General features: G+C 37.9%; 1 protein-coding gene across 2 annotated transcripts in view; it reads left to right on the top strand.

The window, feature by feature from the left end:
• Positions 1-347: 347 nt before the first annotated feature.
• plppr1 (phospholipid phosphatase related 1) overlaps positions 348-27,732 on the top strand; it is a 35,085-nt gene continuing 7,700 nt past the window's right edge. The window contains exons 1-4 of one of the 2 annotated variants that reach the window (XM_017307685.1): positions 348-709; positions 11,761-12,037; positions 15,395-15,502; positions 24,278-24,466. In XM_017307685.1, the coding sequence (XP_017163174.1) occupies positions 15,443-15,502; positions 24,278-24,466 (249 nt within the window). In that variant the 5' untranslated portion in view covers positions 348-709; positions 11,761-12,037; positions 15,395-15,442. The remainder of the gene's footprint in view (positions 710-11,760; positions 12,038-15,394; positions 15,503-24,277; positions 24,467-27,732) is intronic. The other variant, XM_008424546.2, reaches the window with a different exon arrangement.

Below are 27,732 nucleotides of genomic sequence, written 5' to 3'. Positions count from 1 at the left end.
CGCTGCTCAATTCATTTTAGGTTAACTGGTTGCCTGTCATGAACTGGTGACCTGTCCAGGGTGGCTCCTCCCCTCCCCCACCGCTGAAAGGATATGGATGGATGGAACCTCTATATTCATACGAATTTACCCTACCGTGGTTAAATAAAAATTATTTATAAAAAAAAAAAAAGAAAAAGAAAGAAAGAAAAGATACGATAATTTATGACCATGGCTCGTTGAAACCCAATCAGCAGCAGAGGCGGCCACTCCTCAGCCAACCATCCACCTGTGAACCAATGACGCTTCATGCATAGTAAACGGCTCTTAAAGAGGCATCCACTTTTCCCCCCCATGCTAAAGAAACGTGGAGGGCTTCCTTTAAGTACACAGGGGGCCTGGAAGGCAGGCTGCCAGGGAATATATGGGGCTAGACAGCCTGCTTACTTGTAACACAAGGTCCCTTTACAGAATTATCCACGCTCCGCTGGAGCCGCCTGTCCCCGCCCCCTTCCGTCCCTCCAACAACACACAGCATCCATCCTCATGGGCTCACACGCTGCGTGATCCACATCTCAAACCGACAGAGCGGTGGCTTGGCCGAGCCTCATGGAGTAGTAGGACTACTAGTAGGAGGAGGTGGGCTGCTCTCGGCTACCTTTTGTTACTTCCCCCCCCTTTCTTTTATGGAGTCGCCTTTTTGTCCGGAATATCGCTGCATCCCATAGCGGTAAGTGTCTGTGCCGCAGATGCTGAAGGGGAAACGGGACTATGGAGCTATTGTCTGTTGCTGAACCAAGTTCAGATTTTTAATTAAAAGGCAACGCTGGGGTCAGATTTAATTAGATTGATCCAATAATTAACAATGGGAATCTGTTAAAACTGCGATTTAGACAGAATATCGGTATTTCACAGGCACATGTCTGTTTCCACCAGCAACAGTGGCCACCTTATAGCGCTTATTTAAAGCATAACGGGATATCCTCAACCGATTTTTGCACAGCCAACAAGAACAACGTGAGATTTTTTTTTTTAATGTATTCTTGGTGTGTGTAAATATGTCGCCTCCGTTGCCGAGCAAAATGTGTTTTCAGCCCAACGGGGGGAAAAAAATSTGGCCMKKTCYCCYCCMSCAGCACCCGTAGCCGTGCAAAGACGCCGCTGATCCCTCAAAGACGGAATTCCCAAGCCTATTAGGGGTCTTTATAATGGTTTCAGGGCAACCTTGAAATTAAATCAGTGTTGCATGTGTCATCATCAGCATGTTCCGATTGCCTCTTCTTTCATTATGTTTCCACTGCAGTGCCATGCATTTACTGTAATGGCTTATGCAGGGGGAAGAAATGAGAGTAATGCGTGCAGATCCATCACATTTTGCTTTTGTGGAGTAAAAATTAGGATTTAAGATGTTTGTAATGCACCGATAAGGTATTTAAATAATAGACTCGCCTTTATGTGGGCAAAAATACATTCATTCTCGGCCACAGTTATAAATTGTACATTGTGACCAGGAATTGAGAGTAAATAATATGTGAAGTCATTACTACAGGAGCCATTGCTACTTATGTTGAGTCACCTGCCGGATTAAATCTCGCCTGTCCGTTCATTGCATGCCCTTAACCAACTGTGTGCATGCACAGTTGCACTGAACCCTCCTCAGCTTGGCTGAGCATTGAAGACAAGAAAGCATTACCCACCCAGAGAGGCAGCATATTTTCACCTTCCATCCTAAACGGGCATCTTACTGCATGTGCTCGTATATTTACGGGCGTGTCTAAGCTCGTGTCTGTTGTGTGAGCCAAAGCAGACGAGTAGTGTTATTCAGCGGCCAGATGGCCGGTAGTTGGACCATCAGGTGAGCCTTTTCCAAGGCTGTCAGTAGGATCTGGTGAACGCTGGGCGCCTCTTGGATCCCAGCCACAAACTACACAAGTGTGCACCTGAGTGTGTCTCTATGTGGTTGCTCTCATGGACCGTGAGTTTGCGCTCACTTTTCAAATCGCTGCATATGTTAGTTGGCATATAGGCTGTTTAGTGGATGCTTGGACGTGTGCATTTTCCTGTTGATGCTTAGACAGCTAGCCAGGCTGAGGTCACAGTGACATAATTTGCCTAAAACATAATCATCACCAAGAATGACTGTGTGGTAGTAGAGGCCTATGAAGGGTTCCTAAACAACGTTGAAAAGTCTAGAAAAGTATGGGACTTCCTTTTATAATTGTCCAGGTCTGAATCAGAATGGAAAAATATTTGATTTAACTTCTAACTGTGTCTAATCATGTCTTATGCAAAGGTTGTAATTGGGTTATTTCAAATCAAAATGCTTTTTTTTTTCATTTGCCAAGTCAAACATTTTGGTTTTCCACTTAATGGATAAGTTCACTCACTTTCAAATATGAAAAAGAGACTTTATTACCATCTGATCTCAAAACAGCTATAAATACTGCCATTATGGATTTTAAATTGGTTCTAAGAAAAACACTTAAAATGGTGGTGGCAGCACCATGCTCTGGTCATACTTTTTCTTCAGTAGGGGACAAGGAAGCTGAAGGGGTGCAGAGAAATGTTCAATCTTGGGCTGCATTTAGGTTATGCTTAAAGTTCTGTGATCTATGCATGCCTCACATAAAAATATGAGACACTATTCATTCTCAATTTGTTGATAGAAATGTGACAGGAAAGATTTCTGAGGTAAAATATGTGCTACTTATCATGACTAGTCTCCAGGTACAGAAATATTAGAGGGAATCCTGCAGGACAGTGGACCGTCCACCGAGGCCGATTAAATAATTCATCTCTTGTGTGAGGTGGCTTCCTCAGTGATGAATCATAGCATCCACATGAAATTCAAGATGCATCCTGATCAGCTGTAACAAACTGCTTACAGAAACTGGATACTGTTGTTTTCATCTTTTTGTATTACTTGATCCAGTCATTTAGCTTTGCATTTATGCACATGAAGCATTAAGAAAGAAAAAATTCTTGCAATGAAGAAAGGTTGAGTTTTACAAATCAAGATAGATCAAATGGAATTCAGTCTGCTTTCTTCCTTTTTTTTAAAATAATCAGATTCCAGTGAAGCTGCAGAAAGAAGTGACATTTGAACCCATCTCTAAAATCCATCCTGAGAAGGGACTAAATATTGATTTTTCCATGCTGTCTCGCACCCGTAGACATACATGTGCGGGCGGAATCACACATAAACCTCCTCCATGGCTCAATGCTAGCAGGAATTTGATTACATCTAGACATGGGGGGCAGTGTTATTAGCGCAGTGGTGGTGTCTCGATTGGGTAATAGATCTGTCACAGCGATGTCCCCTGGGAATGATCGGCCCTTTTGGGCGAGATAAGACCTGTCACTGGAGAATGAGTGACCCTGCCTTTATTTGAAAACGCTGATACATACAGGTGATAAATCTCCCGGTAGGTGAGCTAGAATGACGTTTCCAGATTTTGCAGTGTGGCTTACTGTTTAGCATTTCAAATTTGAACATCACCACATATAGATATACATTTTAAAATCATTGACTCGTAAGAAAAACCTTCATGCTGTAGCGGTTAGTTAAAATTTTTGATAGAAAAAGACCTGGCCAATCATAAAATTCAGAGAGTTCAAATCTGCAAAGCAGGTGTACTACACTGCATGTCCCTGCAGCACTGCAAAGCAGCATTTTCTATTGAGGGAAGGGCTGCTTTGCAGTGTTGTCCCCTTGAAAGTAAGTTTAAAGAGACTGTCGGGATCATTTTTTGGCTTGGGCTAGTTGTCAGAATACCCCATCAACCTGCTGCAGACTGATGGAAGTGGAAAAAAAGGGGACGGATCCTGAGAGTTAGGCTGACCATGTGTAAGACTAAAGCCGATTTTATCTATGTTCAATTCAGATGTCATTGCGATACACTTCACAGTACAAATTTACCAATTCACATACAGAAATATGTAATCTAAGAGTGGGACATTAAAAGTTATTTTAATGCGTTAAAAATTTTAATGGAATTAAATTCTTTTTTTTTATGCAAATGTCCTGAGCTGGAACCTTCCTTCTGTGTTTCTGGTACATCCGTGAATCTGATACATAGGCTGTTGTGTGGAAGTTGTGCAAAAAAACCTGCCTACTACTGAAGCTGGACCATCGTTTTACGTTTTACTCGCAAAGAGCTCATTAAAGAACAAAATGATCAAATAAAACTCTTTCTTACCTGAGAAGCTATACTTGGTATACATGTGTTTGATGGTCAGAGAGGTGACCCTGCTCAAGCTATGCAGCTGCTGTTACATATTGAAATGTCTTTCTGTTGAAAATACGCATCTTCTTGATTTGTTTCATAATCGTCTTCAAAAAGTGTTTTAAGCACAAAAGTGGGCACCTCGCAGTCTGTTAGACAATTCTTTTAGAGAAAAATGTAATTGGCCTCTGCCGTTTTATTTAATGCATCATCTATCCATGATGGTCTGTCTGTCTTATAAAACCCTGCCTTTCAACTATCCTGCATCACAAAAGTGTATTTTGAAAGGATCTGTTTGCTTTAAATGCTGTTAGGGCTTAGGGTTGTTTAGAGATGGCTTTGGACCTTCCCTTCCTCTTTTCTAACGAGTGCAGAGGAAGACAATCAAACTTAAAAAATGGCAAACCACTCTGACCCATTTCACAAACAGGAACACGTGTATTGGTGTAACTTGGCATCTTGTTGTGACTATAATGCTGCTGTCGCTGTTCAAATGCCACTCAACTTGTTAAATAAACTGACATTTATCTTTGGCTGGTAAATCTCATGTGCCCATCTATCTGTCATCGGTCTGCTGCATGGTTTGGCAGGTCATACCCTCTTAGTCCTGTTCATGGTTTTGTGGGGACTCGTGCTTTTCTCCAGCAGTTTAAGGAGGTTGATCGTGGACGCTGCTAATTTCACCTGTAGTGAATCAGATGCAGCTAAATATGGAATAACAGCTGCAGATTCCTGTCACCATCTGATAAGAGTTCATGTTTAAACTAAGACTCTCCTGCGTAGCTTGATGCTCGGTATCTGCGGTGGGAAGCCGATCCAGACTTGCTTCGTATGTGTGGCATAAAATGTTCAAAAGTTAGAATCTTCACCCAATGTTTTACTGGAACAAATCTAATTAAAACAAAAGTTGCAGCACAGAAATGTGAGATTTTCTTTTCTCTTCCACATTCTCCATACCCCGGCTGATGTTATCGTGATGATTCTGAAATAAATGAATGCTCAGATCAAAAAGCCCGTTTGATCTCACTATAGACTAAAATCCAGAGATGTTACAAGGCAGCAGGAGGAAAAAAAACAAACTTGTACTGGATCTCTGAATGTTTCAAATGAAGTGAAAACACATGGGACTCTCATGGGAAGTCAGGATTTATTTTCTTAAAAACTTTTAATCATGCATATGCAGATACCTCTAGGCATTTTCTGCTTAGTGACATTTGTTGGGCTGCAAAGCAACACTCATTATTTTTTTATACCTTAACAAACTGTGTGTTGCTTTACAGAAGCATATGCACAAAATAGTTGTGGAACTGCAGTGTATAGAATCTAATTTAACTTTAGCTTCCCAAATGTTAAAAATATACCACTAATGCGAAAAGCTAATTAGGAGCTACAAAGACTCATTTGCAAGTTGGCATGTTTTGTTTCTTTTGTCACACCACATGCATGAGAAATAATTGAATTTGACAGCTTAGTCACGAGTCTGGGATAAGACCACTGACAAAACGGACAGCTGGGCCATTGAGCTCAAACATTTTTGAGGCCATTTTTAACCCTATCATTTAAATGTTCATTGTTTTTACAAGTCCTATGTACTTTGTATTGCTAAAAACAATTTTAAGATGAAACAAATTTGGCAAAAACAGGGAAATCAGAGTTTTTCTGACTTTTGTTTTAGAGCAATGCTTCTTGGCAATAAATTGTACTGTTGGACAGCCTGCTTACTTTCCCTCTAGTTGTTCCACATTTGTAAGAAAAATGTATTTATGGATTGAGCAGCAGGGTTGAGTATGTGGACTGCATCCATAACAAAACTTGCCAAATCCTATCTGCCAATGCCAAGCAGCTTATTCCACTGTTGATGCTTGTTTTGAGCATCTGGTACACCTGGTACTGACAGTCAGGTGCCTGATGTCTTCTTCAAGCGCGCCACATCGGACTAGTCTGGGAAGGGCTCATTCCTTACTGCAGCTTTCAGCTGGTGGTGGGCAAAACCAAGTTACAGCAGCAGAGTGGAGCAACACAACAGTGTGTTACCGAGGTGGTGGTTTAAGGAGAACAACAAGCTTGAGGCGTGGACTTGGTTTTTAAGTTCTCCAGTGCAGCATCTGTGGATGTGCTGGATAAACTACTCTGATCCATGGAGAGCCCATCTTTCAGATTCCAGGACTTAAAAGATCTGCTGCTTACATGTCGGTGCTGGACACCACAGCTCACTTTCAGGGGTCTACCATTGGTAGCAAAGACTCCACCAGGCTGATTTGCTATCAAATGGGGACCAGCAAGCTTTTGGGCAAATCGTAATAATGTTATGGTCAATCAGTTAAATAAACCTAGTAAAACCACTGATAAAGACAAGCCTCTGCACATAGAATAGTATAAGTTTCTCACCAAATAAAACTATGCAAGTTTTCGGTTCTTTATCTCTAATTCTCTGTGTCCTTTTTTTGTCCCATTTCTTGTACTTTCTGTTTCTCGATTTGCTCATCCCTCTCCACATACCTGATTGAATTCAGTGTTCTGTCTGATGTTTAACACCTTGGGGAGAATGGATTGAAAAGATGGAGGTTATCTTTTATGTTAACTTTCACTTGCGTATATGTGCATGTCTGTATTCTTTTAGGATGTTAGAGAAAGCTTGCAACAGCAGTTCTCTAAAATATTGTATAATGGAAGATTGTGACTATTCTATCCCAGGGTGATATTTAGATTCTGGTTTCGTCAGAAGTTGGCTTTGTAAGAAAAGCAAGGACTTTACAGTATGAAAAAAAAAAATTCCTATGGAGCACTTTAAAAAGTGCTACAAGGGAGGATTGGAAACTATTTTTAGCGCCAAAGATTCTCTGTTGGCAAGAGTGTTAGCCATGGGACTTTACTGTTTCAGTCTCAGGAAGCGGTTGTGCAGTCAGCAGAAGAGGAGGGAAGAAGCAAAAGAAAAATGAGATCTGCATATCCTGTTATCTGTGAATCTTTTTCTCAACAAGCTGCAAAGTGCATATTTGCTATCTGGTGACAGCTGGAGTGTTTGCGCATCCTTAAAACCTCCTTGAGTTTCATTGTAGCTGAATATGAACTGCTGAACACTTGGACTGCTTGCAGGCAATATTTTTCTGAGGCTTTGTAGTAAAAATCAAGAAACTGAAAATCAGCTTGAGGAGCTGAAGATCAAAAGACTGTCGATACAAAACACTGCATATAGGTACCGATAAACAAAAAAAAAAGCTAATTTTCTCCTCTCAATTGTCGGCGACTTCAAAAAATTATACCACAAACATCCGAGTTTATTAGAAACATCAAAAAGACAGCTTTGTTTCTGATGTTTATTTAATGAGATGGGCATCTCTGAAAAGATAAAACCCCTAAAACAATATGAAAAAGAGTGTTCCCTTTTTGTACCCTTCTTACTGAGCGGTTTTTATGCGTTTCCACTAATATTTGTTCAGTCGGAAGCTCTCCTTGTCATGACCCTAATCTTTAGTTCCCTGCACAGATCATCTGTCAGATTTAATTTGGGTCTGGGCGGACCACTCAGAAACGTTAATGTTACTGTCAGGAGAAACATGTTGGTGAAATTAAAAGTTTACTTTGCACTTAAATCTGCCATGGGTGTCAATTTTGCACTGAACTGGAATTGCTGATTGTGGCACCCTTGGCAGAAATTGCAATAGTTGGCAACAAGTTGCTTGGGGGCCAGTTTGGTTCACTCTTGTCTGCAGATATGTTTTAATTAAGTCTCATTTGATGTTTTTTAAACATGAACGGTCTACTTGGGGTCATGCTACAGCATCTCAGTTGGATTTTTATGCACTCCAAAACTAACCTTGTGGGTCATTTTTACCCATTCAAAGGTGGATTTGCTGATGAGCTTCAGAGCATTTTCCTGCTGCATAATTCGAGCTTCACAACAGCTCGAATTATGCAGCTTCACAAGCTGTTGGCTTATGAAGCTGCATAATTCGAGCTTCACAAGCCAACAGCTTCACAAGCTGTTGGTTGAACATTTTACCTTCAAGATTTTCTGGTGAAGAGCAGAGTTTATGCTTCCATCAATTCAGATTGCAAAGCAGCAAATCAGCCCCATGCCATGACTCTACCGCCGCCATATTTAACTGTATGACTTTCTTTTTTATGCCAGATGTAATGGGATGGACAACTTACAAAAAACTCCACTTTAGTCTTTGCAGCACACAGGATATTTTCCCAAAAGTCTTGAGGTTAATAAAGATGGGTTTTTTTTAGGCAGATGTGAGACAGGTTTTTATGTTAAGATGCAATTTTTTTCTTAGTCTGTTTCTTATTGTTGAATCTTTAACACTGATCTTAACTAAGGCGCCTGCTTTGACTCTTGTTCTGGGATCTTTTGTCAGCTTCCTAAGGCTTTGATTCACTCTTAGAGTAGTTTTGGTCCTGGCCAAAAAGATTACTATAATTTTAGAAAAATCCAACAAGAGAAATTAACTGCTTAGCAGGAGTTAAGTAAATGTGTGAAACAGTTTGTTTATATGGATGAAATGGCAGTAAGTCTGGATGAAATGAGGGTAGGAAGATACAATTTACTTCTTTCATTCACATGTGGTAAAACTAAACTGTGTGTAGAAAATAAAATTACTGTAGGTGGGAACTAGCGTTTGTGGACCTGTGAAATAAGATGTAAGAAATAAGATTTTTCAGTCTGTTTTGTTTTGCAAAGATTGTTCCTACTGTGGATGCAGCATTTTATACTTTTAACCTTAAATTGAAATGGAAAGGTTTTTAAGTAGTCGCACCAACCCGTTTGTAAAAGCATAAGTGTTGTAGTTTAAGCAAAATGCAATTGCAGCTCAATCCAGGACCACATAAAGATCAGAATGTGACAATGTAAGGAAATCATTTAAGGTTTTCACACACAGCTTCTGATTTTCGACTCTATGCCAAACTTGCCGTGGCAGGTAAACAACACTCAATCAGTCGTCATCTTTCTGCAGGAACAGAAATCAACTGGAGATCAGGAGATGGGTTTTCAGATGTGATATTTCTGCGCTCAATATTTCACTTCCAGCCCCTGCTGTCTCTGATTGGAGCACAGTCACAACTAGAAAAAGCCATCACAGCTGAATGGTCGGGCTGTGGAGATACTGATGAGTGCTGACATGTCCTGTGGGCTACTCGTTTGATGAGCTTGCCCCTGGGTAGATGATCTGATCTTGTCACTTCTGACTGTAATTAACTGGCACTGAACTAGAATAAAAATTCTCCTTGGATATTGTTTTTGGAGCGTATTTTTTAAAATGTCTTGAGGTTCCGGGAGAAGATAAATTGTGTTAAGCCCTTACCGTGACTATAGGCCCAATTGTTCTGAGCCGTGAGGCCGGTCTGCTGAGTGCTAAATAAATGAGTGTGGTGTAAACTGTTTGACATGGAGTGTGGGCCCTTTAAATTTTTTTTGATTTGAATCATCTGTCACAGAGCCTCTGGTGAAATCATCATGTTCACAGTCAAACTGTCACATTCCCATATTTCTTCAAATGCATTTCCTCTGTACTCTGACCCTTGATAGAAGAAAAAAAAAGAAGTCAACCTGCAAGGTTTTATATTTGTTTTTTCACAAAGAGCTCAACAGATTTAACATTTGAGAAATCGATAAGTGAATTTTCAGCACATTTCAGCTTGTTTGGATGCTTAGGTAGCTGCAAACGTTCTATTCTTGTTGGAAGCCATGTTTGATTGCTCTCTTGAGTCATTATTGTAGATCACAGCTGCAGTTCTTTGGAGGTACTGAGAAACTCGGACTTAGAAACTCTTTTACAACTAAAGTTCAGCCAGATTGGATTGAGAGAATCTGTGAACATCAATTTTAAAGTCTTGGCACAGATTCTGAGTTGTGCCAGACAGTCTGGGCCACACAGTCAAAGTCTGTGTGGCCCAGACTTTGACTGGGCCACACAAGTAGATGGATTTCCTTTGTGGCTCAAGCTGCATTTTTAAGGTTGTTGTTCTGATTCCTGGCTACGCCTCCATGACTTCTAACAAGTCTGCCTCCAGAATGACCAATTAGTCAAACATTTTCTCATCAACTCTAACTCCCCAATCCCTGCTGATGGAAAACATCCCATATCATAATGCTACCATGTTTCAGGTCGTTTCCAGAGTGACGTAGATGATAAGGGTTGCTTAAAATATGAGAATGTCGATTCCCATTGAGTGGCATAAAGATGGAAATAAATTGATTTATATTGAAGAAAAGATTAAAAAATGAACCTGCTTCTTTTGCCCTGCCAACTTTAAAAATATGGCTTCCAGTCAGAGCCTTTTTAAATTCTCACTGGTTGAGTAATTCTATAAACATTCAGCTTAGGGACAATTTGTATGAAGTCACAGACTATTGACCTTAATAGAAAGAAGTCTGAGTGTTTTTGCTACTACAATGATAGAAGACTGGGTTTTACTGAAAATCCCATGAGTCAGTGTATTTTTACTGGAATGGTACTCAAAAATGTTCTTTTAATTCTGAGGCATTCCTCATTCAGTTTCATGAATGCACACCTGTCATCAATTATAAATCTGGTGACTCTGAAACAATCTTCTGCTACCATTTAACGAAAGCTATAGTTTACAGATAGCCTGCAAATGATCATGGGTACCTCATTTTCTAAAGATGTATGTAGTTCATATTGTATGGCACTATAAAAGTAGTCGCCAAAATTTGGAGAAAACGTAGGCAGAAAGTGAAACTACAAAACTGGACGTTTCTCCAAAACAAACTAAAAAGACAATGCATATTTGTGTTAAAGAGTTTGCCAAGTAGCCAACAGCAACCCTGAAGGAGCTGCAGGAATTTCTCCCAAGCATCGCTTTTACTCCACCTGTGACAACCTCATATATACTGCAGGTCTGGACTGAAGATTAGGGCTTCAAGACGGAAACCTTTTTGCTTCAGTAAAATAAAGTCTGTGGTTGCATGTGTTGCTGTCTGATGAAACATCACCTTAATTTTGTCTACAATTCCAAAACATGAGTTTTACATAAGAACAACATCATAAAAATAATATAATGACTTTAAACTTTTATTTTAATAGCCATTTTCTTCCACTCACATCCTGTAGTAGAACACTCTGCTTTAGATTGGATTGGTCATAGAATGAATGAAGCAGACAATCTGACTTTGCAGAGAGATCAGAGAAATTCAGAACAGGCTGATTGAGGTGCTTAATTTTTATTTTTTTTTATTGTGATAGGAGTTTCATTGATATAAGCTGCAGGTAATACAAGTAAATCATTTTAGCAGTTTGAGTGAAACACTAAAAAACCCTCAGGTTGTAGTATTAGATTTTTTATTTTTTAAAGTACATTTCATTAATATGGTCACTTAATTTAATTCTAGTGGATTTTTTTATCGCAATAAAAAAATAAATGAAACTTGTTTATCCCTTCTATGAAATGTCACTGAGTTTGAGGAGGTCATTGAAAGTGGATTGAGATGGATTGCATTGGGTTTTAGTAGAACTATTTTTATGGATTTTTTTTTTTGTCTCACCTTTTTTTTAAAAATATTTTATTATTTTTATTTGGTGCCATGCAGGCTCCTCCAGGCGTCCAAGAAGCCTTCTCAGGTGAATGCTTCCGGTTTCAGAGAACCGCGAGAGCATCATCCATAAAACGGAGAACCTCAGTTTAAATTCACTCGACAGCTATCCGCCCAGTTGACGCGTCCTTGAAAAGGAGAGTGAGTTTCCTCCGGCTCTGCGACGACAGCAAGTTAATGTTTGCGCTGAGCTTCCTTCAAGCGAAGACGAGGATAGATTAGAAGACGGCACAGAGAGGAATGATCCGTACGGGACCGGAGTCTTCCGCTGCAGGTTGTCTTTCATTGACACTCTTACAGATTTGTTTTGCTGAAACTCCAGCGAATTGCTTTAAGTACTGGGAAACAAACTGATTTTTGGCATCTAATGCAGTCCTGAGCAGGTCGGGTGGAGTGTTAAATGGGTTAGGGACAGCCACTTAGGGACTGATTAGACCTGCCAACATCAATACTGGCTGTCAGGGTGTAGGGACTGAAGGAGATTGAAGTGTTTAGTTTCAGATTGGCACGGGAGTTGGACGCAGTGAACGTGAGAGGTTTTCAGTTAGCAGACCGATGGTTTCAGTCTGGAATAATTTTACACAACAATAGTAATTGTAGCTGCTATTTCAACAACAGTGAAATGATAGCTCTTGATGCCACCTCATAATGTGTTTCTGGCTTTTTGTTGTAAACAGAGAAGTGACAATATTTTAATATGTTTAGTTTCGGTTTAACATCACTAAATGCCAATATGTTTAAAAATATGATTGAATGGAATTATTGTGTTCTGTTTTAACAGTACAATGACATTATTTAATATTACTGGTGGAATACATTTTCTCTCCTTTTTGTTTTTGTTTTTTTAAAGCAATTTTGTATTTGTGGGACTATGCATTCTTAAAACTCTTGTCATAAGGCATCTTCTGACTGAAGTGACTCTGAACTGGCTCTTTAACTGACAAAAACCAAGCTCAACCTTTTATAGAACCAGTTAACAACTGGCTGCAGCAGAACTGGTTGAGCACTGGAAATGCTTTGTTGCAACAAAAAAAAAAAAGTTTGAAAATCAACTTGCGTACATTTGTTTTAGTATTTGTACCAAGAAACCTATTTCATTTTGTTGCCATGTTCGAGTTTGGTCTAGGTCTAGGAGTGCACAAAGTAACATTTTTATAAGTTCTGGCTGAATTGAAAATGTGTGTTGATAAATATGTCAACAACTGAAAAGGTTACGCCTCACAGAAGTTGTACAAATAGTGCCCTACATGTTGTTGAATGGAAATATTTGCAAATAAGTATGTCTTAAAAATATTGCACTCTCCTTTACAGTTCTGATTTTCTTCTTTTTATTTTTTTTTTAATTTTTAGACTTGTTTTGCATATTTCAAAAATATTAAAGTAAGTGCGCCATAATAAACAATCTGTTCTCTTAATTATAACCATGCGCACCGAAACGTATGTCTTGATGGTCATAAAACCAAACGGAAAAGTGCATATTTGCCTCTTGATTGCAAATTATAAGTCTTATAAATTAAGCTGCACTTAAATCAAAGGCACTCAGAGTGGCTGCTGCTACAACCTGAGCTTCACTGGGAAAAACCCGGTCCTTTTTTATTATTTTTTCTGACTTTCGATTTAAGCATAATGCAGATGCGTCAAATGACGAACCCTGTGTCCTCTCTACTCGGTGATTCACAACAAAGTGTTTCAAGTTCCACTTAGTCGCGGTGCATTCAAAGACAAAAGAAGAGGTTATTTTTAATTGTCAGGACAGTCACCACTCAAACCACTCCACCTGAAAGTCTGCCTGGTGAATGGAGGTACATCATTAACTGCTCACATTTGAAAATACTACGTATCCTCTTTGTTTATTTATTTTTGTAAAACAAAGTTTTAAGATTAAAGCTGATCAATTTTCTCTCCTACCACTTATGAGATTCATGCCTGTGCAAAGGCAGGATCAGTGACTTTATATATTTTCACATCTGTTGGTTGTACTGGTGCCACTACGTTTGTTTTCTACAGCAGAGAGGTTCTGCAGAGGCTGATATATTCTGTGTTCACTCCATTCATTATTCAGGATTGTGCAGTAAAACGACAGAAGCTCAAATTAGGAACTTTATTCCCTAATAGGCAATTAAAGGCAATTATAACTTCATGAAACATTCATGACCACTTAATATCGACTGAGGGCCAGAGCTTTAAATCAAAAGTAATTACAATATAATCAGATGTTTTTATCTTTATGAAATGAGCTTTTAAAAACCGCCCATTTCTTTTCAAATTAACAGGGACCTCTTATTACATCACACAGCTAAAGCAATACAAGCCAGAAAGACGACATTCCTGCCTATTTTACAAAACAAAATGAAAACAATCAGTTCCATTAATTTAGAATTGAGATTTAGTTTAGCTAAATGTAAACACTGCTGTTGTTTTTCAGCTAAAACTTGTTCTCTTGTGTTATTTTGATCTCAGTTATAGACATGCATTTCTCAGTAATTTTTAGAAGTTGTTTTTTTTCTTCATTTCAATCAACTACTAACATTTTGAATTTGATCAACAATCAAACAACATTTAATACAGCTGCTTTTTAAAAATAAATGGCAGCCGATCTGTTTCTAACCAGCACAAATCCAGCTTTTTTTTCTCACACATTCCCAATGCCCACAATTAATCTGACTTTTTCAAAAAAATTGTGCTCAAGCTTCTCACTAAAAAGACGGAGCACGTCATTCTGGTTCTAAAGTCATTACACTGTAACTCAGAGAATAGACTTTAAAATACTGTACATTTATAAATCATTGAACGGTTTATAATGCATTAAAGATCTGCTGTTGTTGTATCAACCTTCCAGACCGCTCAGGTGTTCTGGTTCTGGTTCTGCTCTGCATCCCAAACACTGACAACTTCCAGAAAATTGTGTAACAGCTGAAACACTGAGTTGAACGCGGACTAAAAACTTAGAGCTGCTTTTGAATCATAATTAAAGAAACACAAACCAACAATTGATGTGTAAATGATGGGACTTGGAAAAATTTAACGCTTTAGTTGTTTTTTTTGTGTGTTTTTATGGTGTAAAGCACTTTGAAATGCCTTGTTGCTGAAATGAGCTGCACAAATAACATTTGATTTGATTTGAGAAGAATGTCTTTTGTCACACATGTAATTGTTTCTGTGGAAGTGAAAGTGTCACTTCAAAGCCTTTGAATAACTTCTCCAAAAATATTTTTTTCTGATTTAAAATTCACGTTGAGTCTCGAGGCGCAACATTAAAAAAACAAAAAAAAAAACTATTATTCTCCCATTATATTATTATTGTCAGATAGAGCAATTCTTTCTGGAACACTCTAAGCAAAGTTAATAAAAAATGGTCTGATATGTTTACAGGCCACATAAAGTGGTAGTTTTTGGATTTACTACATTTTACAGGAAAAAAAAAAGTTCTAATCGGAGCCTGCGAAGGAACATCTAATAGATTTCATTGACTATTTGATTGATCAAATATTGACAGCAATAGGTCTTCTTGTTCCAAGTGGCACATCAATATCACAGTGGTAGTTCTGCTAAAACAGATTGCGATGGGGTAGAAAGTGTGTGATATGATCAGATGCCAACTGACACTTGATGTTTTTTATGTTTTTCACAGAGCGAGCTCCTTTGAATCTTAAGAGCACATAGTCTCCTTGGAGACAAGATGGCGTCCCACAACACTTTACGCAGCTACTCCATCATCCCCTGTTTCATCTTTGTGGAGGTAAGAAGCTGTGTGTGGGTGCAAGTGATGAGTCCAAAGTATAAGATTCCTAGAAATGTGGTCATGTAGATGCATCGAGGATTCATGATGAGCTGTAGCAGACTTTCAGGAATCGACATAAGGTTCACATTTACTATTGGGTTAGGTGGAAAACCTGCTGCAAAATTTGTTATTTTTGTTGTGTTTAAAGGAGGGTTGGAGTCTGACTTTTTGCATTAGATAGTTGAGCACGATTACAGTGATACTGATTTTTATTTATTTTTTTATTAGCTTGTGTCATGATAGATCACAAAATGCACTTTAAGCTACTTGGAAACTCTTGTGATTTGTTTCAAAATGTTATTTAAAGTTTAAAGCAGAATATGTCTATGTCTAAATTCTGTCTCAGTAGTCCTGCAGTATTTCCTTTTTTGGTTTTTCAAAATAAAACAGGTCCTTGTTAATACTGATCATCTTTATTTCACTGTTGGCCATTAAAAACTGTAATTGCTTTATCCCAACTCTCTAGTGATACAGAAACGATATGTATGCATGAGTGAGGATTTATGTGACTGCAAATGACCTTTTTTTAGGAGAATTATGCACAACTTACCAGAGCCTAAATCAGTAGAGGAAGTGGAGAGTGTGTGTGTGTGTGTGTGTGCGTGTGTGTGTGTGTGTGTGTGTGTGTATGTGTATGTGTGTGTGTGTGTGTGAGAGGGAGAGCTCTGCAGCCTATCCATATTTAATTATGGTGTCAGCTGAAAGTCCTTAATCAGAGAGATGTCTCGGGACACTTGGCTTTCTTCTCCCCTTTCTTTTAATATTATGCTCTCAATTGCACTCATTTGGCCCCTCATAAATGTATTCAGTTTTTGCTTTTCTGTTACACTTACACGTTTGGAATATCAAACAGACCTAAATATCAGACAGTCGCAGCCTCTTTAAATACAAATGTAATTTATTAATGCTGTTTTAAGAAACAACAGGTCTTTGTGGATGCTTCACAGCGTTTTGATTTGATCTTGCTCCTGCTTAAAGTGGTTCTTTCCTGCTATCCTGCGTTGAATTAGTGCTTAGCTGTTACCAGGGTTTAGAACCAGAGTTAGGACTCTGTTGTAAAAACAAAGAATTGGCACTAAGTCGAATTTATTTGCCATATAAAACTTGCTTGATCTGAAAAACTTCAGCATCAAAATCATCAAACAGAAGATACTTGTAGGGAAGATAAATAGTTTTTTATTAGGCTTTTTCAGTCATTATTTCACTTTTGAGCGATTCTTACTTGCATCCCATTATTATTATTATTATTTTATCCATTATGTTGGGTTTTTTTTTATGTTTTTTTTTTTTCATCTGAAACTAAAAAGTAAAAAAGAAAAATCTTACCACAAAATATGTTGGAATGGCAAGGGAAATATATATTTTTTCCATTAATAAGACAAATGTTTAATATTTTATTTTGCTTCATGGCATTTCTTTTATGGCATCATCCTCTTTTGCTGTGCAATGTGATAATTTTCCAGTGTCATGGCTAGAACCTGACATTAAATGTTTAATTGGGCTTTGCTAATTATGGCTTTGCAGTTGGTTTACTGATGTGTCACTGGGAAGGAGTTGAAGGAAAACCCTAATTACATTGTTGATGTATAAACACATTTCTGTTTAATGCTGCCAACTGCGTGTACGGGGGGTTCAGACGGATATGATGCTGAATCTCTCCAACAGATCGACTTCACTGCTTGATAAGAGGGGAACTAAATATTGATTGCAGCCATAAAGGTCATTTTTGATGTTGTTCCGGGACTAGAGTGCTCATATCCTTGCTTTTAAACCTATAATTGGGTTTCTTTCACTGTTGTTTTAATCTAGGTGTTGATTTTTATCTATTTATTTTTTTAATTAGAAATTCATGTCAATGTCTGGCGTCGATTACCTACGTTACTCATACGATTATTTTAGGAGAAGACAAGCTTGTCTAATTTGTTTGATTAAAAACAACACGGAGCTATGCAGTTCCATCTACCACAGTGATTTCTGTTTCATGGGAATTCTAAGCTCCTTACTTCATGTCGCCAAATAAGTAAAAAGCTATTAAACGGCTTTTCACTCAAACTCCTCCAAGACTAATAATGAATACTTTATGGGAAGGCATTTTATGAGATTTTAAACCTTAGTTTGTAGAAAATGAAGGTATTTGAAGAATGTTTGGCTATAAAAAAAGAAATGAAAACCAGGGATTTTGTGAGCAGGTTCTGTTAAATTGCTCTCAATGGCCCTTTTTATTGGGTACAATTACTTTCTAATACAAATAGCAAAGCAGCTAGTCACACAGCAGCTTACTGGCTTTTAGACAACTTGCTGCATTTAAAAAAGGAGCAACAGAACGGGAGAAGAAAGGGCTTGGGCATGTTATGAATGCCTTGTTTACATCAGAAAAAATTCAAACTGTAGTAGAAGCATAAAGTTAATTAGATATTTTAACGATTTCAGATAATTGATTTAGCTTCAGGTTAAAAAATCTTCCATTGTTTCTGAAAAGCATCTTCTGTGCTGCAGGCATCAAAGAGGACAAGAACAGTTAAACTTTATGCTCTATATCATTAATATACACATCCACAAGATGGTGGATCAAAACTCTTCTGACTCATCAAAAGGCACACCTGAACACAATAATGTAGAATTGGACTGAAAGTCGTTCTGCTGCTGTGAAAGTACTTTGCTGCTCAGCAGGAAGGCCGACCCTCTCAGGTAACATAACTGCATGCATTTGTAGATTATAATGGAAGGAATCACATACTGCGTAATTAGTCTTTTACATTAGTGTACTATTGTAACAGTATTGTAAAAGTTGCATTATTATTTCAAACATTATATAGTTGCTTAACAAATAGAGATATTGTTGGTCATTTGTACTTGAGAGGACATTTTAGGGCTCTACTTAATGTCATTGGATCTAAACACATGAAGATCTGTTTTTAACGACCCCCTGTTCTCCATGTTATTATTCTGCTGTTGTAGGTCTGTGTCTATATCTGCTTTCTATATTTTTTCAGGATTTTCCAGCTTTTATTGGTTCAAGTCTCTGTAATATTCATCATCTTCCTTTAACTCCACAGCTAAAGCTCGTTCCTTTCCCAAGCTTAACTATATTTAAAAAAAATATATTTCAATTCAATTGTCTCTCATTTTCCTCTTTCTGTTTGTGCTTCCCTGCTTGCTTGTGTCTTTGTCCTGCCTATTCTCCCTCCTTCCTCCTCACCCTGCCTGTCACAAACAGAAGAAGGCAGAAGGATGCTTCTGTCACATGACCGAAAGAAAACACCCTGATTGGATACGGCAATGAACATGTAGCTCCGTGCCAGGGGCTGTGCGACATAAAAGATGGTTATTCTTGAACATGCCACTTGTGGCACTTTTTCATCTGTTAGTTAAAATCCTGATTATAATTTGCTTCCATGACGTTCTGCTGCAACGAAGAAACTCACACTGTCAGATAGAAAGCTACAGTGTTGCTAAAAAAGAGAAAAGTGTTTGCTAGGAAGCTGGGACACAGGGGATAAGAAGCAAGGATGAGACAGAGTGGAAGGGGGAAGAATAAACGGGAAGGAAGTGAAACATCGCTTATTTGACATGAATAAAGGCAGATCTCAAAAGGCAATCTGTAGAGACTGAGGCGAAAACGGATATGCTCTGCATGAAGTTACATAATGCGCAAAGCTGCAGGCACACATTTAGTTAAAAACGGGTCAAAGTAGACTCGTCAGATTTCTGATAAAAAACAAAAGCCTTAAAGCAGCATCTTAAAACAGCATTACATTGTCGGTGATATACAACGCCTATGAAAAAATACTCACCACCTGGGATGTGTTTCTTTTTTTTATCCCCTTTATAAATCAAACATGATGGACAAAATTTAGATTTTTTTTTGACAAAATATTGCAAAAAACCCCTCTTCAATGGAAAATTAAAAATCTTTCTGTAAAATAACAAGTAACTGTCACTGCATCCAAAGGTGCCTCAACTAAATGCTGACTTGAAGTGGGTGAATATTTATGCAATCACTTATTTTATGTTAAATATTTTTATTTGTCACTATTTTGTAGAAATCTGTTTTCACTTTAATATTTTGTTAACTCTCTTTGTCAAATTTGTACTTTTATAATTTATCTATAAAAGCAATAAAAAGGGTAAAGCAGCCAAGGAGGTGAGCACTTTTAATAGGCACTTTAGGCTTCTGAACTCTTTAAAAAAAATTGTAATATTCTTTTATCTTGCTCAGCATTTCATTTTCCAGCAAGTGAAATCACCGTGTCTGTCGTCTCCAAAGCAAGGAAACGGACAACAATAATTCACAGGATCTGATGTTTTATTTATTTTATTTTTTTATCATTTATTTTATGGTGGCACTGCTAAGCAGTGGGATTTAGCATCAGGTAACTGCATTCTGGATGCGTACTGATCAGCAAATGGGCTAATTAAAGCTGATGGTTTGGACAGGAAACGCAGCAGTGACTGCAAGTGGAGAGTTTCTGCTTCCTTTCAATAAAAATCTGCTGTCAGCACAAGCTGCTGTACTTCAAATTAGTTGTGAAATCATCTGAAGCCTAAAACATCCCATAATTGTCTTATGTAAAGGAATATGGTACATGGCGTCCAAGAATAGAGAATTCAATTTAATATAAAAAAAAAAGAGAAAAAAAAAAACTTTATTCCACTAGCCGTACTTTGCAAACAGACTTTGCTTTTTGTTAATGGTTTAAGAATAATACCTTAATCATTGTTCATTTTAATGGTGCTGATTTATAACATGGTAGAGAGCATTAGAATGAAAGTAAATTTAGCAAAAGCTGGGGAAAATACGAAAGAATAGTGAGCTCTCATGTTGCTTCAGTTCGACATCAAAACTGTAACGTCAGGCTCTGTAGTTGACAGGTTGGAGTCGGATGCCTATTTCTGTCAGCATCTCCTCTGGTCTGCTAACATAACTTGACAGTGAACTGAAAAACTGTGAGTTTGCGCAAGATTTATGTAAGATCTTTCTGTCTGACTTTATGACGTGAGGAAGTGACAACTCGGGTTAGATTTGTTTTATGCAAGTTATTAAAAGTAGGATAGAGCTGAGTGAGGACAATTTTGAAAAAAAAAAGGGTTTGAAGATGAAAAGAAAGAAGGTAGGATAGTAATTGTGCTCAATTTTCAACTTTACTGACAGTCAGACTTCTAAATAATCCAGCATCAGAATCAATGCATGATTATTTGAGAGATTTATTTATTTTATTTTTTTTAAATAAATGTAAAACTTGGGGTCGGGGGGTGGGGATTGTAACTGAGGAATAAGTCGGAGTGTTCTTTACTACCATCATCCAAATAATATATARGTAGAGAAACCCTCACAATGTTTCTCATACTCTGTTGGAAAAGAGTAAATAATTTCAAGCTTGTTTTGTGGTACAAAACCATAAATTTTCTTTGACGCTGCAAGCACTTAATTACCGACTCATTTATKAAAAGGATTATAATCACTGTCGAATTTGTTTTGATAACTCGCTAGTTAAAACACCTTATTATCATGATGCTTTATGATCAATAAACGATTTTTGGAATTTAATGTTTTGTCCTGGATTCRCCTTGTCCAGATACCTTGTGGTATTCTGTATGTCGAGGTGCATGTTTTACTCTGACATTTAAAGAATATCTGTGGAAACCGTTTTATGTCTGCCAGTSTTTTCGGTCTGCTGTTCACTTTGCTAATGCAGCATRGCGCGGGCTGAGGACCGAATTTAATAGACCTATAAGTCACACTTTAAGCTGCAGACAGACATTTGTTCAGGTGTAGAGCTGTCACATAAAACCAGCTCATGAAGACTGTACAGAAAAGCGAAAGCAGCCGCCAGGGATTAGACTGCACCTCTATTTTCAGTTCATTGGAGTTACCACACTTTGACATTTTTATCCAAAGGTAATTATAGCACTGACTCACGACCAAACGTGTTTTGTCACGGACTTGTTGACACGAGAACCGAAGAGTCGGTTGAAGCTGGGAAAACATAAATTGCTTTTCCCTCGTGGCCCATATTGGCAACTTGAAACAGCCTGATGATGCTTCTGATGTCTAGTGGCATTTTAGCAATATAGTGCAGAGAACATGGACAACAATAAAATGTAATGTGATCAGCATTGAAAAAAAAAAGACTTGAGTTTTGAGTCTCTGACTCTGACAGTCATCGTCTGGAATCAATCAAGCTGAAAATCAATTTTTGTCATCTGATGATTTTTGATTCATCTTCTATATTCTGTCTTCCAACTTGAAATTTTCCTGTTTTTATTGATTTATTTATTTTTGTTCCCCGWAGCCAGATGTTGCCGTTTCAAGTTAGATATAATTTTTCATTTAAAGCTCCATAATTTATAGTAAAACATTAGGTGAATTTTTTAAAAAGTGCCACAACATTCTTTACTTTATGTTTGTAGATCTCTTGCRATCTTTTGTCTGAGCCTTTTTAATATGTATTTCCCCTTAAGCCTGACACACTTCTGCGTCCCTGCAGTGCATTACATGACATTTTGGGAAGCAAAGGAATTTGCATTTTAAACTGTGAATAACAAGCATTTTTGCCCAGTTGGAGCTTATTTGCAAAGGTGTTCAAAATCATGAAAAACATCAAGATTATTTGTATTAATCTGACATTTAATTTGCTTGCTACTGTTAGCTGTGGGCACACTTGTGWCATAGACTATGTGAATGCCTATTTTTTCCAAATAAGCATCTTATTCATAGAGTGCAATGACATTTTTTCTGATTTTCAGAGCAATAGCTACCAATGTGATCTGTGTAAAATACTGCTCAACACACTGCATCATTTTTAAAGAAAATATGTTGTTACGAAGCCAAGATTTGCATAGACACACACAGATAAAGCATGCACCAYACACACTCACACCTGGACAACACAACATAGCCATCTGTTAAAAGACTGGATGAGCCAATGCAACACTGTTGACCATCAACACAGGTTTTTTCAGAACCTCAACATTCCAGACGACTTCCTGCAGACTGTTACTATAAATTAACTTTAATTGAAATACTTTTAATATATATATATATATAAATATATATATATATATATATATGTAAAAAATCAGCAAAGACTTGACTCTAAAGATATGTTTGTTGCAGAAATGTGCATAGTTTAAAGCAATCACAAGTTTGTTGTTGCTTTAAATGTTACAGTTAATCATTTAAGATAAATTGGGTAAAAGGTTGTCAATTTACCTGAGCMGCTGATGGCACTTTGTCGTTGACTTTACAGCAATTCCTCATCATGAGCGAACAGGAAGAAGCTTAGAGTAAAGCCAGTTCAATTTGAGAAGCATCTGCCATGGTAGGAAAATGGGTTGAGATGACAGGAATGAAAAACTAATGTGGCTCAGTTCAGGAAACTGACGCAGCAAAAAAAAAAAAAAACCAGAAGCCCTGAGCCAGGGGTACTTTCTATGGGAAAGAAAACCGAAGGGAGTTCACATGATTAATGGCAGCCATAGCTCTGCTAATGAATCATCTCTGAAAAGAGACAGAATTTACTAGAAGCACCTGGCCATGCATACTTCTATGAAAAGACAAAAGCAGAGGAAGAACAAAAAGTTAAAAGCTGGTCTGTAGTGGACCCGTCCGACAACAGTTTGGGTTCCAGTTATTTCACTGCCACTTCCACATGTCCTTTATCAATATTTATACTAGTTACATGAATTTTGGGGAAATCATCTGAATACTTTTGGTAAATTTCAACAAAATCAGATGTCTGTCTTAATGACAGTGTAGTGACRGTGACACTTAGTGTTGGACAAAAGTACTACACACTGCTTTCTTGCTCATGCTTCCAGAATCACACAGACCTCTATTACTGCAATGTTTAAAATTGTAAATATGTCTTTTTTTCCCCAGCTGTCTGCATGCAACATCTTTTCTCTACATTTCTACAGTCCAGTGTACAGATTGTACTAAACTAGAATTAAATTCAACACCGTCACCGTGTATGCTTCTCTTCTTGCTTAACTTATGGAGTGCTTTTGGCAGCTCTATGGCATGAAATCGTCTCATCCATCCTGTTTGACGTTAACCCAAATGGCTTCTTCGATTGGCTAGAGTTGCAGCACATCATTGGATGAAAAGCACGACTGCGTGTGATTTTTTAGAAACCTCGCTGAAAGCCCCGCTGTGCAGCGCGGTGCATCTTCTGTTCCACTGCCGGTCCATTATTGGTGACTAAAGAAGCTATATATAAACAAAATATATTTATATAAATGAAAGATGCCTGCAGCTGCGTTTAGAAAAACACATCAAAAGGAGGCCAGAGACAAAAAGATGATGATAGTGGGATAAAAGGATGAGGGGGTGAGGGAGGGAAGTGGAAAGAGATGAAGATGGTGTGTGTGTGTGTGTGTGTGTGTGTGTGTGTGTGCGTGCGCGTGTGTGTGTGTGTGGGGTGGAAGGGGTTGGGGGCGGGGGGTTTGCATCACAAGAGTTAGCATGTGATCGAGGAAAAAAGGGGAGAGAGAGGAAGAAAGACGTACAATTTTAGAGGATTTATGTTGTTTTGATTCAAATCTGCTTTATTACCTCAGAGAGAAGAGAAGAGCGACGTTCAGGAAGCGGCCTCGAATAAAGAAAACGGATTCTTAACCTAAAAACTGTGTCAGACCAGCCTTAACTTGCAGTAAAAGCTAACAACTCCCTCTTTCACTTTTTTCTCCCGCTCCCTCCGTCCATCTGGCCCCGGCATGTTTTTTGTGCAGCTCGTCATCATGTCTGGCACCGTGCTCCTGGCCTACTACATGGAGTGCACGGACCTCTTCAGCGTGCACGTGCAGGGCTTCTTCTGTAACGACGCCGAGCTGATGAAGCCGTACCCCGGCACTGAGGAGTCCAGTTTCGTCCCTCCCCTCATCCTCTACTGCGTGGTCGCTGCTGCTCCCACTGTTATAGTGAGTAAAAATAAATAAATTCTACTAAAGTTGTCCTGTGAATAATTGTCATGATATATTTTGTTATATTTTGGATTACAGATTATATGCATGTGGTGCCTTGATTGTTTGTTTTACCACAAGTTCATGTTTTGGTTTTTAATACAATTAAATATTTTGACTATATCTTGTATTTAAAAAAAATACTTGCACATTTTATATTTTTATTAAAAGGTTGGTATTAATTGTGCTATTTTACAGCACAATCAGCTAACCATGTTACCTTCAGTTGTTATAAAAATGCTGTATATATTCAACATAACTTAAAAAGAAATTTGACTTCACAATTTGACGCCTTAAAACTGGACTCTGTCTCTTTAAGGAGCTCCTACTGTTTCCAACACTCCCCCTTCAGCACATCATCACAGTAATGCTTGTCAGTTATGCTGTTTACGACCCCTGCACTGAGATCTAGTTGGTATGATRAGCTCAGTAGACACACTGTTATGTTTTCTAATTGCTGCTGCCACTAGTCTAGAGGARCTGTGAGGAGAAGGTGAGGGGGTGGGGGTGTGCTCTGYGAGTTGGAAGCTCYGCTGKAGGCTGCAGCTCCAAGAMGGAGCTTTGTGGACATAGGCAGTGCATTTAGGCACCCCTGGATGGTTGCCACGGGTGATTAAAGGATTTCTTGAACATACTTTAAAGAATCAAAGCAATACTCCGGTTCCGTTTTTGGTGCGATAATAACATCATAACATGACAAAAAGTTATAAAAAGTTGATTATACTTTAAGTGGTGTTTTTTTAAAAAACAATTTTCATGATATACATTTTTTTTTTTACTTTGATCACTTTCCCTCATTAATTTCTTTAACATCCTCCATTATTGTTTGTATGCCGTGAGATAACTACGTCATAGCTATGCTATGTATTTTATAGTCTAATATACACAGTTTAATCAACAGCTAAGCTTGATTTTCTTGAACACGTATAAAAAATCCCGTCACATTAGCCCGACAGCTCTCAGATGCTATGTATCTTGAAAGCATTCACCACTACTGCAGAATTAATGAAAMTGTGACAAATCGATTAAATAATTCAGTAACCTACCTGCTTTACCTAATAGTAATACTTTTAACTATTAATAGCATTACTTATTTCCAAGTTATGCTCTGCTAAAATGATGACTTMCTMACTTCAGTATGCTGGGTACTTGAAAATGAGAGAGAAATTGAGCATATGCTAATTATGTAAACGTGTGTGACCATTTATTAATGACAGAAGCTGGCTATCAATAGACTGTCTGCTATTCGTAGATATAAAGAAMATWWWAAAAAATGGGATGGTAGCATCACAGCAAAACCCCCATTCCAACACAATGGAGCATTGTGAATTTTGCATACTTGATCCCAGTTCTCATGCAYTGTTCTGAACAGCAGTGTATCCAAAYTGACACACACATTTCAAAGACATGTCTGGACTTGGTGTTTTCCCAATTCTCCTTTCCTTTCCCATGTTTTTGACCTACGGAACACATGACTTTCAGTACACTAGAAAATATAGGAAAATAGAAAGCAGTGCAACAAGTACAACGCTGTTTCTTTAAAGGTCAGCAGATATTGAAAGTAATTTTAAAATATAAAATAAAAATTATAAAGCTAGCATTTTAACCTATGCAAATCTGTCTCTACCCTGTTGTGAAACCATTCGTCATAAAATAAGAAGAAAAKAAATTYCTCTAGCCTGGTCATATCCTGAAGTTTGGGCCTGATCTTTATTTTGAGCATAACATTTGCTGGTAATTGCAGTAGTGAAGTGTRAAGCGTTACTCTAACAAACACTCCCACTGGGCCTTTTTGCTGAGTTTCTTTCAGCTATTGCACATTCCTCTTCCTTGGCAGCTTTGGACTACTTTCCGTCATTTWGTAATTGCAAATCTTAGGAAACGCAGATCCCACGTAGAGTTTTTGATCTTCAGGCCACCTACATTTRATCTCTATCAGCTTCATCTAGCTCGGCTTATGGTAACTGRATGATGCATGAYTTTTTACTTCCGCTTCACCTCATGACCACAGTCCACTGCAGCCACAGCATCGATGGTAGCTGCAGTGGACTAATATTATAAATTAGTAAGTGGGTCAGAATTTTCTCCAGCTAATTACAGAAAAGAACGTTTTGGTCCCTAAAATCCAAAGATTGAGATTAGCGTTGAACTTGATTCAGTGAGGCTACAGAAAACARACCAACACATCATTATAGACTGACTTTTGTCTTTAATTAAAGAATGTTTCTTGCAAAAGAGGATACCAAGAATTCTAGTACATGATTTTATTTTTAGATTGTTGTAAAAGTGTCTTTGATCACTCAGATCATGAGAGATCTGTTTACTCAGGAATAAACCTAAGCAAGGGGATGAAGCATTTCTTTAAAATGCTCGTTGGTTCAACAATCTAGAACCAACTCTGAAAACCTGAGATATGTAGAAACCATTTGTTTTCTTTAAATCTGTGGTTTTAAATAAATGTTAAATGTTGTGCACCTACTTTGAATTTGCMTGTTCATATTTTACAGAGTTCTTACCTCATTAATTATTTTTTTGAAAGCATTTCAAATGACTTTTTKCATGGATGGCGTTTACAAATACACTTACCTTGAAACGTTGAGCTGTAGCGACTCCAGTGCAGCCATCTTTATCAATGTGCTCAGCGTCTTTCGGTCATTAGCGATGATGCTGCTTCCTCAACCGATCGTTGCACAGGACAATTAATGTGGTATCTGGCAGCAAATGCTTATAATCTAAGTCTTTCTCAAGCAAGATGACCTCTTCTACTTGTTTTTCTTCTAATTTTCGTCTATTATTTTTGTTTCCATTCCATGCTGAATGATGCCCCCTTTATATTTTTGTGTTCATTTTCTTGTTGATCTTGACACTTGTAATTATTAATGTTGCCAATCTTTTCCCATGTCAAATGACTATTGGTTAAAAATACCACTTGTGAARTTTGCAGCAGATAACCACCAGGTGGCAGTGTTGCTCCATTCTTACACTTTAATCCAGACATCATGACTGGATTTCTGTTCATTATTAAAACAAACCATAATATGTTTTTTATTTTCTTTTTTGCATGATTTATTTCTCTAATTTTAAAGTGATATGCATGTGAAGTAATGTTAGTCAAAACAGACCACATACATTTGCATTARTGTGCTATGCAAGTGTATTAACATTGTTTAAACTGGTCTCAATATTAAGCTTGATATGGATTTGAAAAGTTTTTTTCAATGAGG

This window comes from Poecilia reticulata, linkage group LG12, assembly GCF_000633615.1.
Source record: "Poecilia reticulata strain Guanapo linkage group LG12, Guppy_female_1.0+MT, whole genome shotgun sequence".
Lineage (NCBI taxonomy): Eukaryota > Metazoa > Chordata > Actinopteri > Cyprinodontiformes > Poeciliidae > Poecilia > Poecilia reticulata.
The sequence above is the reverse complement of the archived record's forward strand: the minus strand, read 5'-3'. Positions and strand labels throughout refer to the sequence as shown.